Raw genomic sequence first — 20,176 nt, forward strand, 5'->3', positions numbered from 1 at the left:
GTTTCACCATCGCTGGTAGCAATGTGTTCATTGTATTTGTGAAGTGGTTTGTGTATTGGTGTGTCTGTGAGTTCCGTTTTGCCTAGAGTCGCAACCATTTCATGACGTTTCACTTTTAACATTTGATTCTCTCCGTTTTGGTTTGGGTCGCATGTACGTGCAGTCTGAAAAATCCTTTTGCACGCATCGATACACTTGAAATTTCATGTTTAGCATTGCCGCATGCTTTGGCCGAATACATGCTAAAGGCTTTGAAATTTTACATTGCTTCGCAATTCATTTTGGCTGTTTAAAATGTGTTGTTGCTACTGTTGCTGGTTTGTTGTTGTTGTTGTTTCATTTTCGATTCGGCTTCGTTACGGAACCGACGACGTTTGTATACGATCGAAACGGCACAAATGGAAAATTGTTGACAATTGCGCCCGAACCAGTTTTGGCTTGGCGCAAGTCTTTGGCGAAGTGTTTGCGATTCAATCGCGAATATGAAACGATTCAAATAAAACAGCAGCCACATTTGGTGTTCCACTCTGTATTGCGGGCCACCGATAGATCGCTGAACTTTTTTTTTTTACACAAAACTTAATAGAGAACATATACACAGACACAGGCCATACGCACACCAGCAGCTCCACGAATGGCACACGCCGAAAGTGAAATGAAATCCATCGATGTCGCGTGTGCTTGCTCTTCTCATGGTAACTCTCTCGCCAAAAACGCATTGCAAATTTTACTCTTTCGATTCCTTCCGAAAGTTCCGCATTTTGGACTGAACGATTTCCGTGCACACACCGTGCGCTCTCGGGCTGTGTGTTCGAGAGATTCATTTTTGTTGCTCTATCTCTGTCACTCTATATCGTTCGATTGTGATAACGGTGGTTTTGGGTATGTGGCTGGTTGGTTTTACGTCTATAAAGCGCCCTATATGTTGCTGTTGCTTGGCTAAACGTCTACTATTATGACGACTATTATGCTTGACTTGAATGTTTCGAATGCGATTGCGAAAAATGTGAATGGCGAATGGGAATATGTGCATCCATCGTGTGTTTCAATGTGGCAGACTGTTCTGTCGTTACCATATTGTTCTCAACTCTCGACTACTATACCCGTTGTGAGTGAGCTCTCTGTGTGTGAACTGTATGTTTTGGTGGATAACCATTTCGAAATGTGATGTTATACTTTTGCCAATATTTATTCTGAACACTGCGTTTTGGGAAAATTACGGATTGTGTGTGCTGTTATGCTGCTGCTGCTGCTTTGGTTGATGGTGGTGCTACTTCTCAACTGGATTCATGCTATACACTGGTTACATTGCTATGCATACAATTTAATGTATCGGTATACATGAAAAGCCAGGCACACATCTCTCGTGTGTGCAATTTTCATATAAATCGAGCCTCAGAGAGAGAGTAAGTTGTTGAACGAAGCGAGATAGAGAGTCAAACCATTATGCGCTAGATGGAAAAACTGTCGACAATTCGAGTCAGTCGATGGCCGTTCGCCCTTCTATAAAGACGTTCACACTTTGTGTTTGAAAAGATACAAAACCATTTCATATAAGCGATAACAAATATACACCGGGATAAAAAAGAACACGTAACAGAGCAATATCAATAGCTTCAGCACCACCAGCAGCAGCAACAGCGATAAGCGATTCACAAGGTACACACACACATTATTGAGTGTGTGCGGTGTGCGGGTGCAGGTGTGTGTGTGTGACTACGACAACGATATTTCGTTACAGCCAGCGAACAAACGAGCGAGCGAATGAAAGAAAAAGATAGACAGAGTTCAGTGCTCGTCAAATCTATTGGATGCTCACTGACTAGAGAGACACCGTGTTCAGTGTGCATCAGGTACACACACGATCAGTGTTAATCAATAACGATATTTAAGCTGTTCAATGTAAATTACATTGAACAATTTTCATAAGACCGTTAAAATCATACACACACAATTCACGAATATTTTAATTGAAATGGTTTCATTTTTTTCATCAATTTTATCTCGTTTGCATATTGTTTATTTCGGTGAACAAGTTCAATTAATATAACGATTAACTTTAGCGATTGATTGATTGACATCGAATTGAAAACAATTCAAAGAGTGATATAAGTATATATCCCAAATAAACTCATACCCGATAATAGAGTGAGTCAAAATTTTGTGTGAAACAAGACAAATCACAGCGAAAAAAGAACCAAAGAGAAAAAAAAATTGTTTTAAGAATATTATCGAAATTGAAGTGCATGTTGTTTGATGTATTAAATGAAGTGAAAGTGAGTGGAAGCTTTCAAAATTGAGACACTGTCATAAACTTGCATGTTTACCTTTACGATTATGTGCGACGATAAGTACAAAGACAGTGAACCACACATACCCGAACCATAACAATATCGAGCCAAGACAAAATTCCATTGGGAGAGAGAGAGTGCATATACGGTCGCTAAACTACCGCAAAAGCAATAAAAAAAATCAGAGAGAAAAGGCAAACTTGAGAGCTAGAGATAAAAAAGGGAGAAAGAAGGTGAAAGAACGCGCGCGCGATTGTGATTGTGAACAATGCTCATATTTCATTAGACGTACATAAAATACAATATAAAATATACGCGGATAAAGCGATCAAGCCGAATAAAGAGGAAATACTCGAAATCTCAGTAGCACAGGTGATCAGTCAATATATTAATTTCTTAAATTGTAGTACCACCATACCCCATACAGGCAAGAAGGAAGCAAATAAATAAAAAAGTCATTTGAAGCACACACTTGATCTTGATTCCCTTCATTTATTTCATATTATTATTATCATTTTTTTTGTTCTTTTCTTTTCGTCGCTCATACCATCTTTCGTTCATTCGCTTTATTGATTTTATTGTTTTTGTTTCACCATTGATTTGCTATTAAAAAAAAAGGAGAAACAACAACCTCAAAGAAAACAAGCTTTTTGACATCGATGCGACGACGTACAACAATCAATGCCAAAGCGAACATTTTTGTAGCGCATAGAGAACAAAAGCCGGAAATGTCACACTGAGTAAAATGATTTTGGCCATTGAGCGCGTGATTTAGATGGAATTTGATTAAGAGCAAGTCAATCAATGCTACTATATGCGACGCATACAAAGTGCTAAACGTTTCTCATGCGACAGCTGACTGTTTGATAAAAACGATATTATAAGAGAATTACCATCCCATCCGTTCTCTCACTGGGTGACAGAAAAATAAAACCAACCAACGTAACGCAACAACAACAACGAAAGCACACGGATTGTATCTATTCGTTTTCTGTCTTAAATACGAAGTAAAGATAACTCTGAACGAAAGAGAGAGAAAAAGCAAGAGAGAGAGAAGAGTACAAGGCATAAGAGAAACGAAGCTCATTAGACATTATAGAAAAGTGAGATTGAGTACGATCTCACCGTGTGAAAAATGCATTTGAAACGATCGAAAGAAGTAAAACCAACGGAAGAAAAGAGAGAAAGAAAAAAAAACGGAAAAAATAGTAGAATGTACGCGATGAAAAAAAAACGTATCCATAAAAAGAAGGAAGGGATTTACTACGGAACCAAGCAATTTCTCATGAATCAATTGAATTTGATAGGACCCAGATAAAGTGTAGACCGAACAGACAGACTAGAGAATGTCGCTAAAGCTCATTTAAATGTTGAACGATTTCAAAAACTGTCCGTCTGTTCGTTGTATCGAACTGCTCTGCATACACCATATCGTATGCAAATTAATACAGTTTTCCATGTTCATGTTGATGAACAGAGAGAGAAAAAAAGGAAAATTTAGTAGCAAAACATCATATTCAAAAGTCAAATTACGAGGTAAATAGCCAAAAAGGTGATTCACGTACGGAGAAAGACATATACATATAGAAAGAGAGAAACAGAGATGGAATGATAAGGAGAGAGAGAGAAATGGAAGGATCCAAAGAGGTAGGAAAAGTAGAAAGATCAAAGAAAATCCTAATTGGCTTGAAAAAGGAAGACATAGTATATATACATATAGAAAAAGTAGAAGATGGCAAATTCAAAGCGAAATAATATAGAGAGAATGAAAAGTATTTAACAACAACAACAAAAAATCGACAATATATCGAACTAACAGGATAATAATCATCAAAGTAGAAGAGGTAGGGCAATAACACACAAGCAAAAATTGAAAAAAAGAAGCAAAAAATCTTATTATATGTACGTTTATATTCGAATTAATTTGGTTCATTACTGTTGTTGTTTTGTGGTTTTAGATACGGCACCATATATTTCTATTTTGGTTGCATTCATTTTATAAATACCTATATAAGCTTTGTAGATCATATTTGACTAACGACCATTGCATGTGGCTTGAATGTCCATTGGAAAAATTATTTGACGCCGACAACTCTGGCTCACTGATGGTCGTATTCAATTGAAAGGAATAGAGACAATCGGAATTTTACCGCTCACAGAGAGATTGTGTGAATGCAAACACTAAGAGATCGTACCAATTCCATGAAGAAAGAGACATAAAAACACATACATAAAAACACATACACATACGTATATAGTTTGAATGAATATGTAGCAGTTTTGCATCCACAGACAATTTTATGCGCTTCATAATCATTTTAGCGCAGTGAATGCAAGAGATAGAAAAAGTTCTAATGAACAAGAAACAGACATAAAGAGAAAATTAGAGTTGGGGGAAATTATATATATATACACACATTCTTTTGCCTTTGGTGGGTTGTGATTTCCTCAGGGTGCATATTATAAACACAACACGCGGTGTGTGTGTGTATTTTTTTGTACCGTTGTGACCTTTTTTTATATATGTTTTTCCCTTACCAACAATCAAAAAGCAAAGAAAACCCACGAAAAATGAACGTATCCAGAAAAATATCCAGACACACACACACACACATGCATACGGTGGATTGAGAGTACTAGCCCAATTTGTATACATGCTGTGTATTCAGAAACACCGTTAATGTGGTGCAATCAACGTGCGAGCACGAGTAAGAGCTGCAATGTATTTTGAAAATGCTCGCCGTGACTTTTCAAGTGCAAAGCTTTTTGGTAAAAATCCAAAACAAAACATACACGATACACAATCGGTTTGAGCACGCTCTTCTACTCTCGAACCATCTCTTTCTCTCGCTCTTCGCTCTTTCTTTTTCGTATTTTTTCCTCTTTCCTTCTCTCTCTCTCTCTCTCTCTCTCTCTCTCTCTCTTTCCCACTGTGGCATTCGGTCGGTTTCATATGCATGATGCCACGCCATTATTGCAGTAATATTTATTAAATATTACTTGTGTGTTTCGGGGTTTACTTTTGAACGTCATTCATTCATTTCACTTTATTTTCTTCAATCTTTGTGTTGGCATTCTTTTGCAAACCATGCATATGCTGACGTAAATATTAAGCTGAGACCAAATTTAAACAACGTAAGAATCAAGAGAGAGAGACAGAGAGAAAACATCCATACGTAAAGCCGTTAGAGTTTGTAGCAAAGAAGAAAAAAAATGATTCGTCAAACATTCGTGCGGAAAAGAAATGTAAAAATTTCATGCATGCTCAAAAGCTACGTTTTGCATCGCGACACTCAAGTGAATGCCAAACAAAATCGACAGAAATATAAAAAAAATGCCAATCTCTTCCTTACACAAAGAGAGAAAACTACTTCGCCGACAATTTGCCATTACTATGTTTTTTTTTAATTCTTTAAATCGTGATTTGAGGACGCATAATAATAAAAAGCGTATACAATATTTTTTTTACAGCTATTCCTTCATTGTGAGTGCAACACACGCCTATTTATAATATATATTTATAAATATTTATATTAAACGATACATGAACAAAAAAAATTGACGGAAAGAAGAGGAAACTAGGCAGGGAACAAAGCACGCAAAATAAAATAAACAAACATAAAGTGCTCACAAAAAAAAATTCATTATTCAATTACGATTAATAAATAATTAGTTTTGTGTTTGTTGGCCACGTAAGAGCTAAAGAAAAGCATTGTATAAAAAAAGCTCGCCGTAATATATAATAAATATACGAAAGAAGCTGAAAAAAACCCATAAGTGAAATAATCTTTGCTTCACTGAACGTACGAACGGAAGGAGAACTAATTCCGAAGACCGCGAACGAGAAAGAGCACACAGACTGAAAAAAAAAAGAGTGACTCTACACCGACGCAAACTGAAAATACAATTGCGAACGAGCAGACAAACATAAATTAAATAAAGCATTTTAATTTAAATAAATTCGTGCATAAGTTTTGCTGAAGCAGTTGTACCACTACCGCCATCGTCGCGATTTTATCCGTTCCCAAACGTATTTCTGAAGGATTGATCCACATTGGACTTAGAAGTGGTGGTGGTGTGTGTGTTGTTGTTGTATATAGACACAGACACATCGCATTTTTCCAGCGGCTGCACCGAGTATCATCAACTTCAGATAAATGTACTATGCAATTGATAGCGCTGAAGGTAATTCAATTTCGATTTACATATTTCCATTTTGCTCAGTCGCTGTGAAAAGTTGAACTAACGAAATGGATCCCGAACGTTATTCGTTGAGCATTCATTGAGCTATTTTCTTCGAAATGAGATGCACAAAAAAAGAGATGTATACAGCAAATTTAAAATAGAGAAGAAAACAAAACAGAAAAAAGAAACGCAGAGAGGAAAAACCATGCAAATTCCATATACACCGTTGCTGAATACAACAGTGAAACTTGTTCAAATTCATAGCCATTCGGCAATTGGTTTTCATCTCTTATGGATAACTACCACATTAAATCAAAACAAACATTGACGTTAATTATTGTCGTAATATTTACGCAATTTCATCTCGTCACTCCCCACTCTCTTTCTCTTTCAGTTTTCATTTATTCAAATAATTGTAGATTAAATTTGTCGAAATCGGCGTTCGGCCAATGGACAATTTGTAGTGGTATAATATACCGGTTTATTGTATTTATTAGTCAATAAAAACAGTAAATAGAATATGTGGTATATCACGCTCAATATCAACCAAATTCGAAATTATTATATTTCTATTGCAATTGTGACCGTTTATTTTCACTCTCTCTCTCTCTCTCTCTCTCTCTCAAACACACACACGCGCATACAGAGAGAGAGAGAGAGAGAGAGAGAGAGAGAGAGAGATACATATCCAGAAAAAAAGTTGGACCTTAATTGATGGATGCTGATAAAATAATCTTGATTTTAATGCCGTCCACTCGAATGTCCTCTAAATAAATAATGGAGCCACTGCACAATTTAAATTTTATCAATTTATTGAACGCTTAGCCACCACCTCATTCATACCACGTACAAATATGCGAATATGATTTTGTTAATATTTTCGTTAGTAATTATGAATGTTCACATTGTACTTGCACAAAAATCAAACGAATAGTGGTCGTGCTTTGTTTTGTGGTTTGGCACATTATTTGTATATCTTTATTCAATGATTATGATAAAATTATTTATTTCAAATGAACGAATATCTTTTATTTACGACTATTAGATCGATTTCGCAACGCTAGTGATCTATTTTTATCACTTTTATGCTGGAATATTTTACATTTTTCTGAAATTCCAAATTGGTGCACCAGTGGCGTACCGACGAAAGATGTATGGGGGGTTTCAAGTTAAAACATGGATTTTTTCCCTATATACAGGTGCGACACTTGGAAAAATTAAATGCACTGACTAGTGTCCAGACGTCTCCGGCGATAACAGTTCTATTCATTCCTTAAACGGTTCATTTTCAATCGACCGCTGGCAATGAGAGATCTTTTATCTTCAACCACCCCTAGCAACGCCACTGCTTCAGAAAATGTACTGAAGCTAAAAAAAGTCAAGAAATATTGAATTAAATGAAAAAAAGTTTCAATTTAGATTGTAAAATGATTCCGAAAATTGTAATAAATTCAAAGCAAAATATGACTCATGACCGTGTAACCGTAAAAAAATATTTAAAATAGTCCATTTTCAGTTCATATTCTTTGTGCTACATAATCCATTTTGTATAAAAGTGATTGTTTCCTTTGATTAACCGCTGGTTTGCTGCTTTCAAAGCAAAAAGCCTTTGGAATAGTTAAAATTTAATTTATTTCTACATGGCACTGAGTTTACATCACTTAAAGGTGAAAATTACCACATGCCACTTCATGTTTCGATCTATCGCTGGCAAATTATACGGCCATAACATAAGAGACTTTACTGTGACCCTTTCACTCATTCTATGTGCTTCTCTCTTTTTTTTGTGTTGCTTCTATAAAGGTTAACATATAAATACACAAAAGCACAGCATTGCATTTGAAGGCATTGCAAAAAGAATGGTCAATGAGCATATATGTATAGTATGTTTGTTCGCTTATAAATGACATGAAAATTTGTAATTTACGAACTTCATCATGACGTTGCCCATTTGGTATGTGCTGTCTCTCATAAAACGATAAATAACGCACTCGATTCAAACTTGAATAGACAAAATGTATCTATAACATGAATAATAGAATGGTACACACATACACATCCAGTATAGAGCCACCTCATAAGCTCACATTACTGATAGCAACAATATAACAACAAAATCACCTGGCCACCTCTCTCGACTGTGCTGCACGGCCGATTTATTTAGACGATATATGTTTTGCTTATCAAAGTCAAAAGCACCGGCAAGTAACCGGCACACACACACAATTATTTGATAAGTTTTCACGCAAGCACAAAACCCAAACAAATATCACTAAACACTACTCAATATCATAGGCTAACCTCTTCCTCTCTCTCTCTCTCTCTCTCTCTCTCTCTCTCTCTCTCTCCCCATCACTGTTTCGTTTTCTATTTTGCTCGTCATTTGTCTCTCGTTCGGGCGTTTTTCACTTTATATATGAGTCTGAAGTTGCTCGGCTCTAATGCGTGCTCAATCGTTTGGGTTTGGTCATAGTGAAGCAGTGCCATTTCATGGCTCAACATTCCTTTATGTGTTTATTTCTCTCACTACACGTTGGTTGCTTCATCGTTGTCGGCTTATTTGTTCCAATCGAAATGCAAATCAGCTGCACCGACAATGAAAGCAACAACATAGAAAACGATTGCGAAAACATGCAATCCCATGCAAAATACCATCGCAATGTTGAACAAGCATTGATTTTTGTTGCGATTTCAGTAAACGATACTGCGATCCCACACAAAATATGCCCTCAAACATGCACTTTTAATGGTTTGATTTTATTTTAAAATTCGATCGGTTAGTCTTCAAATTTAGCAAGTTTTTTTTCTTGAATATCAACACACGCTTGAATATTTTACGAACTTCCTATTCAAGATAAAATGTTATCGATGAATAAAAAGAAATTACAAAATCGTAAAATGACACGAAAGAATATTGTTCACCACAAAAGTTATAACGATTTATATGTTCGTGAATGTTTAATTATTCAATTTGTTGTTACCATTTTTTTTAGTTTCGACCAACAACAACATAAACATCTGATATGGAACAAATTCAAGCAAATTGTTGAAAAACTTTGTGCAGATATTGTTTTAAATATTTCAACTTTTTTACCTAGTTTCTGCTTTTCATATTCGTCCATCTTAGTAAAGTTTTTTTTTTCTTTTAGCCGCAGCACATGAAAAACTTGATAACACATTCAAGAAGTTTCCACACAATTTTCATTGTTTTTGAATAACTTTTTTTTTTCGATGTAATACCGAAGCTTTCAATTTTTGGTCACAGTACAAGATATGGGGTTTTTCATCAATAATCATAACTATTTACAATGCATTGAATATGCTGTAACAATTGCATTCTACTCTGTAGTAGGGAAAAATGTGGGATAATGGCTTACAGCATTGAATCGGCATTCGGATATCATGTTTTAGAACAAAAAAAACAATAACAACATTTGATATGTTCTAGGAGAGATTGCTAATTTCTCCAAGTTTTTATTTTTCTAGTTTTTTTTTAGTTTTCTAGGCAATATCTTTGTCATACTTTCAGACCAGAGGTCCGAGAGGTCGGATCACCCCTCGATGTGTTACTCTCTTGAGGTTGAATGTCTCTTTCGATTTGCTAGGGCTTTTTGTCGAGAAAATATCTTCGGATCTGCTAACGTTTTGTTCCGAAATGGAGCAATTTTTGAAAAATTCTTTCGGGATGCAACGGCTAAAAACCAAAATTCTTCCTTCGGCATTGATTTTGATCCGAGTTGAATGAAAAAATCCCGTTTCAATTTTTCCGGAGACAGGGATTTACACTAGACTGACATTTGGTGCTTTTTTAAAATTACCTAAATATACTGAATCGTAAAATCTCTGCAAAATGGGAATCCATTGTCACGATGCGATTTTTTTATACCAATGCCACTTTTCCCGCCTACTAAAAAATGCATATATAAAATAAAAGTGATTATTTCAATGGCAGCAACAATTCAAAAATGCCATCTCTAATAATTCGATATTTTAGAAGAAGAAAAAAAAGGATCCGGTTGAAATGGCGCTGCAATTTTTGTTGGTGTTACGTTCAATAAATGAATTAAAGTTTTATGATCAATGGGTTTTCCACCGTAATACCTCTTTCAACATTTATTTTCAATTGCATTCACGAATATATATATTTTTTTTCGGCCACAATTTACGAACTCCATGTGTCTACTTAGTTTTACTAGCCTTACTTGGATGCCAATAGAATATCTGAACATAAAATAAAAATTGAAAATAAAACAACAATGGTTTGTGTGCACTGTGTTGGTCGCGTACAAAATGCCATAATATTTTGATGTTGTTCGTTGGTTGCATCATTGTCGGAGCATTTTGTTGTTATAGATTTTGATTTTGTTGGATTGAAATTCGTGGATGAAAAGTTGAAAATGTTTCAACAAATCAATAAACCGCAAGCGAATTCGAGTGCTATTGTTTGCGTTTATGGAATATATCTATAAAAAAAACAGTCTTATGCCTTCATTTTTCTTTTCGAATGTATTGAAAAGTTACCGTTGTTTGGATTGAATTGCGAGAGAAAGAGATCGTACCGAGGGGATGAGGAAATTGAGCGAGAGGAAGAGAGAAAATTGATGCAGGCATCCAGGCTTTTGAATATACATTTAACTTTCAAAATCATGTTTGCTTTGGCTGGAATGCTTGTTGAATGGCGTATTTTATTCTGTGTTGTTGCTGTTGTGTTTTTTGTTGTTATTATTTTCGTTCGTATATGCTGTTTTATTGAATCTCTGTGTATGTAATATCGGATGAGGCAATGCATATGGTTTTGACAAGAAATAACCAAACCTGCACCGATGTTATCGAAGCACCGAATCGGAAGGTTAACGTTTACAGTATACTAACGTTTGTATTGTCGCATATCTCACATACAGTTTTCATATTCGATTCGAATTTTCCATCAGTTTAATATTTCAATAGATGGACTTATTGTATTGGTCACATACTCCATTACATTCCAAAAATTTCATTCAGGTATTTTCCGAAGAAAATCCGACAAATCATTGCATTGTATCACCATCATCATTCTTCACCATGTTTGAGTAAAAGACGTTTCCGGAATTTATGAAGTCAGAAAATCTACACATATTTATGATAATATCATATCATATCCAGATAGTTTAATTTACTAAAGTGCATTGTCATAATACACGAAGCACTTACTCCAATCTATTCAAACAATACAAGCAAAATAATATTGGCCGGGCGTCGTCCACATCAATTTCAATGATTTGCAGCAAGCAAAGAATGTAGGCAATAAAAATTGGTCGAAGTTACCTTTCGATAAAATGCAAACACTTACATGCATGCACAGGTGCACATACACAAAATAACCGATTTTCGTTTAAATTGACGTTCTGTGAGTCTTCAATAATTTATTATCAATTTTCTTGATTTCAAAGTAACTCGATATCGTTTGGTAAATTATAACGACAATTTTGATGTTTTTTTTTTTGCTTTTTTCATTTAGTAAAATATTGACCATTAAGCAATGTATTTCGGCCATTTCATTCGAATAACGCAATTTTCAAAACATTCTTTGATGTTCAGAAAATGTTTGTAAGATAAAAAAAATCACGTTTATACACGATTTTAATTTCACGGTTGACATCGATATTCTCATTTCAATCTGTTTCCAATGAGATCGGACGGGAGAGTGAGAGTGAGAGTGAGAAAGGGAAAAAAAGCGAGCCAACAAGAGAAAATGTATGCGTCTGTTGAGAAAAGTGTCAATATTGATTTATTGTTGAATGGTTGCAAGAGACTCACGCCTTTTCGCCCATGTCATAAATATTCCTCAATGGTTGAAATGTACTTCTCTGACAGATAACACTTGTTCATAGATCGAATAGCAATGATGTTACGATGCGCACACGTATATACCGGTAAATAAGTTCTGCAGGCATTTTATGCTTGTTTAACATTTAGCTGCACAGATATCCTGTGAAACCAGTTCATATCACTTAAAAAAGTGCTACGCCACTGTAGGGAAGAAAAAAAAGCAATATGACGTAGAATTGTGTCGATTTTCCGTTTAAAAAAAAGCTTCGCGCGCGTGCTAGAGAGAGTAAGCGTCTAAAAACACATACACATAACACAAATATTAATCCAATGTTGTTGGTGTACATGTGCCACAAATCATCAAAGAACAACGAGCGATCTCAGTGTGCATAGTGTTGTTATTTTTTTTTATTCATTCTCTTGTGCTCACATTGTAAACACACGTTTATACACAAAAAATGAACGAAGCCGATGCCAAACACAAGATGAAAAAATATTAACTGAAAAAGTAAATAACGAGATTCACACACATCTCGGATTTGATGCGGTTTCGCGACTTGTTCCCCTTTTATATGTGTTGATCCAAACGGCCGACGATCGATAGTGCTGCATAATTGAGTACTGGAGACTTGGATCGTGTTTGTATTTTTTTTTTTCTAATTTTCCATTCGTTCGCCGACTCACTCTCATGAATCATTTTACCTCTTGAATTCACTGCTGTGATTCGGTTTTCCTTGCCAAATTATTTATTGGCTGCCTTTTTTCCGTCGGCTTTGTTTATTTTGTGTGTTTTCATTTCCTTTGTTGTTTTTGGCATAAAGGACACTTTGCACGTACCGAAAATCTGTAAAAACCGGATGAAAGCTGAGATAGAGAGAGAGAGAGAAAAGGAACAACAAAAATGAAAAGAAAAATTACCAATGTAAAGCATGACAATAAACCGTAAGACAAATGAACAAAGTAACAAAGTAATATAACGCAAACAGAATAATGAATTGACTGAAGAATTTGGCAAAGTAACGGGACGCAGCTTATCAGCTTTTTAAACGTTTTAAGCAAGTTCAGAATTGAATGATTTCGACAACAATAAATGATGATATAGGTTCATGCCGTCAATAGTGTGAGAGAGAGAAAGCATTGATTTGGGATGAAGTGAAAACGATGAAGTGAAAAGGTGGGTGGTGGTAGTTGAAATGTGATCGACAATATAAAATGTCATAAAATAATGCTCGATATTTATTTTTAAATATTTCAATTCAATCATTTCCTGCATTCGACTAGCTGACGGCGGAGATTTTTGTAATAACATATTTCATCCCTACTTTGTGTCAATACGATGTGATTCACATCATACGTGGACACGGTCGAAATTTTAGAGGGGGGTCCATCCGCTGAAAAGTCCCTAGCAAATCGAAATGCTCAACTAGGGGGTACCTCGGACGATTAAAGGAGGGGGTATTCGGATTATACTCCCATGTGCCCATGTATGATTCTCATCCAGGCGATGAAGTAGCTTTACCAAAGCAAGGGTGTGCACCAATATCCGAGTGAATGTGAAAATGTTGTATATATCCGAGTGATTCAATAACTCATTACGTTTTCATTTTTCATATTTACTGGAGGTAATGTGCCAGTAATCACGTTCAAAATACCGGAATGTCGCAACGTACACCCAAGAGTTAGAAATATTAGGCAGAAAATTGAAAATAGATCACGATAAAGCCATGAAAACACAGAAAAAAACTAAGCACAAATTCGATTGATGGCGCTTTCTTATGTGAGTGTTTTCCATATTTTCTCTACGCCATTGCTACTGTCTGCAATTTTCAAATATAAATTAACCAAAGGGCATTTCGAATAAAAATATCAATTTCTCTGTCGTTTACAAATCGACAGGAAAACCATTTTTTGTGTAGCATGCAAAGTACCATGATATACCAGTACTAAATATCTTATCATTTGTCGTTAGGTTTTCTTTACTCTTTCGTATTGTCATTCTCCGTGACTGTTCCATTTTCACTGAAAGCTGAAAGACGCGTAATTTTGTTCGAACCGAACGAATTTATTGTGTCATCCAATCAGAAGTGAATTAGCATATGTAATCGAAATGCATGAAATGAAATCTTATCTCTGTGTTTTTTTTCGGGTACTCTTGTACTTGCCACAGCCGGATACAATTTCGTCGCATTTTCAAACATTTCATATGCAGTGGATCTTCCCTTTCTCATCCATGCAAATGTTGTTTTTTCTCCTTTTTTTTGTCGCCCGAGTGCAGTGTTCCTCCTTTCAAGTTATCGGATAGCATGCATCCGTATATATACAAACGAAATTGATATTGTCATTGCTATTATACTTTAACACTAATAACATGATTTTCGAAATTCATAGTTTACGGATTTTATGAATATCAATATACATCGCCCAGCCTTTTTATTAAATTGCTGGCAAATGTCTTCCTCTTTGACTTCGGTTTTTTTTCTGCCGTTGGAAAACAAATCGGAGCGCGTCTCGATTTATATTATTGAGTTTCATTTGTTTGCTGTCACAACGGTTGCATGCTGCCATGTGTAAATGCGTCATTCTCACAATATGTAAATGACATATTTCACGCCTCGTATTCGTAAAAGTGTATCAAAGCTGCTCGTTCTTTTTTTTATTTCGTTATTGTTATTATTACTACCATCACACATTCTCTTTTTTTTCGATTCTATCTCGCTCAAAATGGAACTCGATTGTCTCAGGTATGGTCGTCTGTTTGCGCATTATTTTTTTTATTCCATTTTGATTTCCGGCACTCACTCTCATTCACGTGTTTTTTTATATGGCGTATCGAATTTGTCGTTTTGAATACTTGTCGAATATGTTCGTCCCTCTTTTCCATTTCGATTTCGTACACAGTCGAAATGTGCTTTACGAATTTATGATCCATTTTGACTGAATATGACTATATATACGCGACTACGCCAAATGGAAAAGACAAGGCAAAAAGCAATTTTCATTGTAATGCATTTTATTACATGTTCCATGCATATGATTGCATGAAGAATGTGTCACCATTCTTATTTTATACTTTGTGACAACCAGCACACACACATACACACTCACAAAAAATTGAACATGAATGGATGAACAAAAAAAAATGAAAGGACGGATTTAACTTTTGCCGTTCGCAAGTGTTTTTGATTTATGAATATCGACACATTCCTCTGGAAGCCAAACGAGATTAATAGCACTCCTTATTTTTTTTTTCTCATTTAGGTAAGGACCCAATACAACTATCATTTTGCAGCATGCCTTCTATTCGTATGTAAGTAAATGAGCAATGATTTTTTCCTCAACTTCAAAGCGTCGGATTTTGATATTATCAGGAATGAATGAAAAACGATTTCTCTACCGATATTTTGAGGTAGTTTTTTCAGATAAAAGTTTTATTTATTTAATAATTTTAAATAAAAACTAATCCATTTAACTAACAAAGTTGAAAATACCGGACAATGTATTGAGATGATTTTTAGCAAGATATAGTTCATCTGGGTATAGATGATTTGCATATAAACATGCATATGAATGGTGCAAATTGTGGACAAATATTTGGAATGTGAGACTTTCCTTATATCATGACTTATATTCACGATATGAATCTCACGACAATATCTTTATATTTATTGCATTCGCGATTACAAGTGGTAGTCACGATTCTTACTACTTGTGGTTATCGTTACTGTAAGGGGTCTTCAAATTTAATACCAATAGATAAATTTATTTGAACAGAATATAAATATTCTTCAAATTCATAGTTTTAAAACAGTTTTCGATAGGAAAACAGCAATCACTTTACATTCCAACATTTTAAAATAAGAATACAAGAAACAGATTTTTATTTAAATATTTATACCCGTAGAACATCTATAAAAATTGGTTCGATAACAACACAATTTGCCCCATTCAGTGCAAATACCAAAATGTTTTACAAATTGTAAGAATAAGATAAGACTGTATTTTTTGATGATGAAGATTCCGAATTAACTCATTTTTGCTAAATTACCCGCGAGATACCGATTGCCCAAGAGTTTTTGTAGGAAACTCAGATCCAAACTTGAAATGTGGTGGCCGTTTGGTTGCAGTTTAATTTTTTGATTGTTGATTTTTAATATTTTTTCGGTTTTTTTTCTTTCACATGTTTACATAAATAATAATTTGACACTTGTTCTTTTTTTTTATGTAAAAATGTTGATCGTTTTCAAAGAAAAAAAGTTTTGATTTTATCCTTCTATATTACTATTTTAATTAATGCGATTTCCATGGAACTAAAATTCATACTTGAACGGTTGAAATTACAGAGTCGAAAGGCATTAAGGTTGGTAATTGCATTTTTATTTTCAATAATGCCGAGTAAAGTCAATCAGATGTAAGAAAACGAGTGACTAAACCAGAATTTGAACACCGGATAACAATTTTGTGACGAAAAAATGCAAGCGAGAAGTAAGTTCCGAATTTACAAATGTATATTAAGTTTATATTCACAGTACACAGAAAATATATCTACCAACTATTTTCGTCACAAAATTGATATCAGAAATTTTGTGTTTCAAATTTTGGTCTCGTCACTCGTTCTTCACCTTGATAGAGGTTTTTTATTTGATATCAATAGTTTTGTAAGCGCTATTTTCCAAGTTAAAGATTCAAGACACATGAATTTGAATATTTTTCAAGTACAATGAAAATATAGATTTTTAGGTTATTTTTGGACCAAATTTATACAAATTATGGTTCATAATGAGGAACAGAGGTATTTTTCAGTGGTATGTGGTATGCATATTGTTTTATCTTTGACTTGAGGCTTAAATTGATGAAATTTTCAAGAGAACATATGCAGTCTTTTTCAAAAATGCCCGTTATGTGTGCGGTCAACGGTCAATGTTTGGTTTTTTGCCAATTTGGCCACCCCCACATGAAATTTTCAAGTCGCAATTGACACCACTTGAGAACTTACTTTAAGTCCTTTCGAACGAATATGCATTTGTCCTGGTTATGTCAAGTCTAGGTCCCACAGCGACCGTATGAAATAATGGCCATTTTTGCATGACCTTTTGCATAGTTTGCATTTATACTAACATTTTTGTAGATTTCTTTTAATTTAATTTGTGACTAACCGCATGCACCTCTCCCGACGATAGTCCACCTTCTGGCCTGGTGGTAGGGGACTTAAATTCGGTATTTTATCGATCTTATGCGAGGAAACCATCAAACATGTAGTTATTTGTTGTTAAGATTTCATATTTCATACATCTAGACTTTTTTGTGAAAATTCGATTTTTGGTACATTTGGCCGATTTTTGGTGGAATAGCCATCCAAAACGGTCGATATTTTGTTCAATTTTGTTTCGCTAGTCATAGAGCATATTTACAGAGTCATTGGAGTACATTTTGGCCCATAAAATACTTCAAATGTTAAAATTAACATTTTTTGTCATTTTTGGCCATTTTTGGCCATTTTCGCACTATCAAAGGCCATATCGTGAAGACAAGAATTTTTAGGGATATAAGCTATGCGGCATTTTATAGCTTAGACTTGGGCCTTAAAATCGGTGAAATTTTCAAGTGACCATGAAAGGCTAGTTTTCGAGCTAATGACCATTATGTGTCCGGCCAAACGGTAACTTTTTGGTTTTTGGCCAATTTGGCCACTCCAACTTGAAATTTTTGGACCGAAAATGACTCCATTCGATAGCTCACCTCAAGACCTTTCCAATGATATGCATATGTCTGGGAGGGTGTAAAGTCATGGCGCTTCGGTGACCATAGGGAAAAAAGTCGAAAAGTGACTTTTGGAGGCCGGCCACGGTCAACATGGCGCCCAAATCGAAAAGTGCCGGAACAAAAAAGTCTTAGTTTTTTATGTACTTTAATCACAGGAAGTTTCAAAAAGATCAGAAACAACTACGCAAAATTGGCCACAGACAGACAGACATTTTGATTTTTCATAGGAATTCATATGAAATTTTTAAAATAATAAATTTTTCGAACGAATTGATCGATTTCGACGGTTAGGGGGTCGTTGGAAAGGTATTGAGCTCTAGAATAAGAATATAGATGTTTCAGGGGTCAATGACCTCATTTAGTGCCATCTATGGTCATGAAACTGAATTTTGACCCTTTTCTTGAAAGGACCATATTTTGAAGACAGGTGGACCGATTTTCAAACTTTTATATTTTTTCTTGATCTATAGCCCAAGGGCTTTCCAACCATACATCAACCGGGGCCAACGGCCTTCTAGGTCTGGATTTCGTATATTACGTGTATATATAGCGAGTTCGACTTTTCAACACACTAATGTGGTTTCGTCACTCGCGCGAACTGCCGTCCGCTGTGATTTTGGTTCTCCTGGCGCTAGTCGTATTGTTTACTAACACTGAGGCGAAAGCGGAGGGCTGTAAAAATGGTTTTTGCTTTGCAAATTGTATTCCACGTAGAGATACGGCCACAGGTGAAGCTTATTCGGAACTATTCCTTCATAGTTTTGAAGAAAACTTAGTACATAGCTTTTGCTACACTACCCACGGATTTGAAGGGGATAAACATTTTATACCTAGCACAAAAGATGCCGAATGCCTACAATATCCTGGACATAAATGTGGTGGCTCTTGCGGTTGGAATCATGATGATCTTCCCTTGGTCAAAGAGAAACAGACAGAACCTAGGACACAACTTGATACTGTCAAGTTGATAGTGTATAGTATAGCTCAAAAATTAGCAAACAACTAGAGAAAACTAGCAAAAAATTTCAGAATCTCGTAAAAGTAATTTAAACCTAAGTGACACATTAGAAATACTAATAGAAAAACTAGCAAAAATATGATTGGTTTCATTTTACATAAACAATAATTTTACACTTGTATTTGTTCTGTTTTTTTTTTTTTAAATAAATTATCCGCACATTCGTACACCCGATATTATTCTGAAAAAGGGAAATATGTAAACCGGTGTTTTTATTTCATTCTTCAAATGTTATACCAATAGATACATATATTTGAACATAATATTTATTAATCGCGGATAAGCTCAGACGGTTGTGTTAAAGATATAAAAGAAAGGTCGATGTGAATGAAACCGTCTATGTCCATTGTTCATAAAATAGACATCAAACCATAGTTTTGTGTGGCAACATATGCGAATATGGATGAAAATTGAAAGTACACACAATGGTGTTATATAATTGCACTGTAATCATGCTTCTCTAATACAGTAGATTGCCAAATGTCGACACACGACCAAATGTCGGAATACCGAGAGGTGAATTGAAATTAAAAATTGAAAATTCATTTGAATTGCATTTTTAAAAGTAAATTATGAAAGATCAATATCAAATCTCTTTATTATAATCCAAATTTTAATCAAAAATCTATTATTGCTTTCACAAATTACGTTCAAAAAAAATTCGGCATTTTTATCACTTTTTCACGTCAAAAGTTAAACTATGTCATTTTGAGACAAGCCGGTAAAATGCGTTTTTTTATATGAAAAAATAACTAGTTTGGAAAAAAAATTATATCGGCGAATTGTAGATAGTTTAATTTAATTATTGAACAGAAATTTTGAAAATATAAAGAAAAAAAATTATATTTATTTTTCATTTTTCACTGTAATATTATTCCGGAATAAATCGTCCAATTGCCGACACATAAAGCACCGAAGTTTCGAGTGAAACACTTTGGATTTGACAGATGTGACAGTTAAAGTCGTATTTGGATCATTGTGAAATTCAAACCAAAAATATTCTAGATCAGTGAAATAACGTAATATTTTTAAATATTTTTGCCACTTTACTATAGAAAAATAAGTAAAATAAAATATGGAGCAAAAATATATCAATCTAATAATTTTAACTCCA

The 20,176-nt window shown here is 34.8% G+C and overlaps 1 protein-coding gene across 4 annotated transcripts in view; it reads left to right on the plus strand.

Moving 5' to 3' along the window:
* LOC116349264 (teneurin-m) overlaps positions 1–20,176 on the plus strand; it is a 623,527-nt gene that overhangs the window by 193,250 nt on the left and 410,101 nt on the right. The window contains exon 1 of one of the 4 annotated variants that reach the window (XM_031780657.1): positions 6,434–6,476. The exons of the other annotated variants lie outside the window; for them this stretch is intronic. Within the exon in view, the coding sequence (XP_031636517.1) occupies positions 6,449–6,476 (28 nt within the window). The 5' untranslated portion in view covers positions 6,434–6,448. Of the gene's footprint in view, positions 1–6,433; positions 6,477–20,176 lie in introns of those variants that run through there. 4 annotated transcript variants of the gene reach the window in all.

The sequence above is a fragment of the Contarinia nasturtii genome, unplaced genomic scaffold (assembly GCF_009176525.2).
Source record: "Contarinia nasturtii isolate CC-2019 unplaced genomic scaffold, AAFC_CNas_1.1 Cnas_scaffold_129, whole genome shotgun sequence".
Taxonomy (NCBI): domain Eukaryota; kingdom Metazoa; phylum Arthropoda; class Insecta; order Diptera; family Cecidomyiidae; genus Contarinia; species Contarinia nasturtii.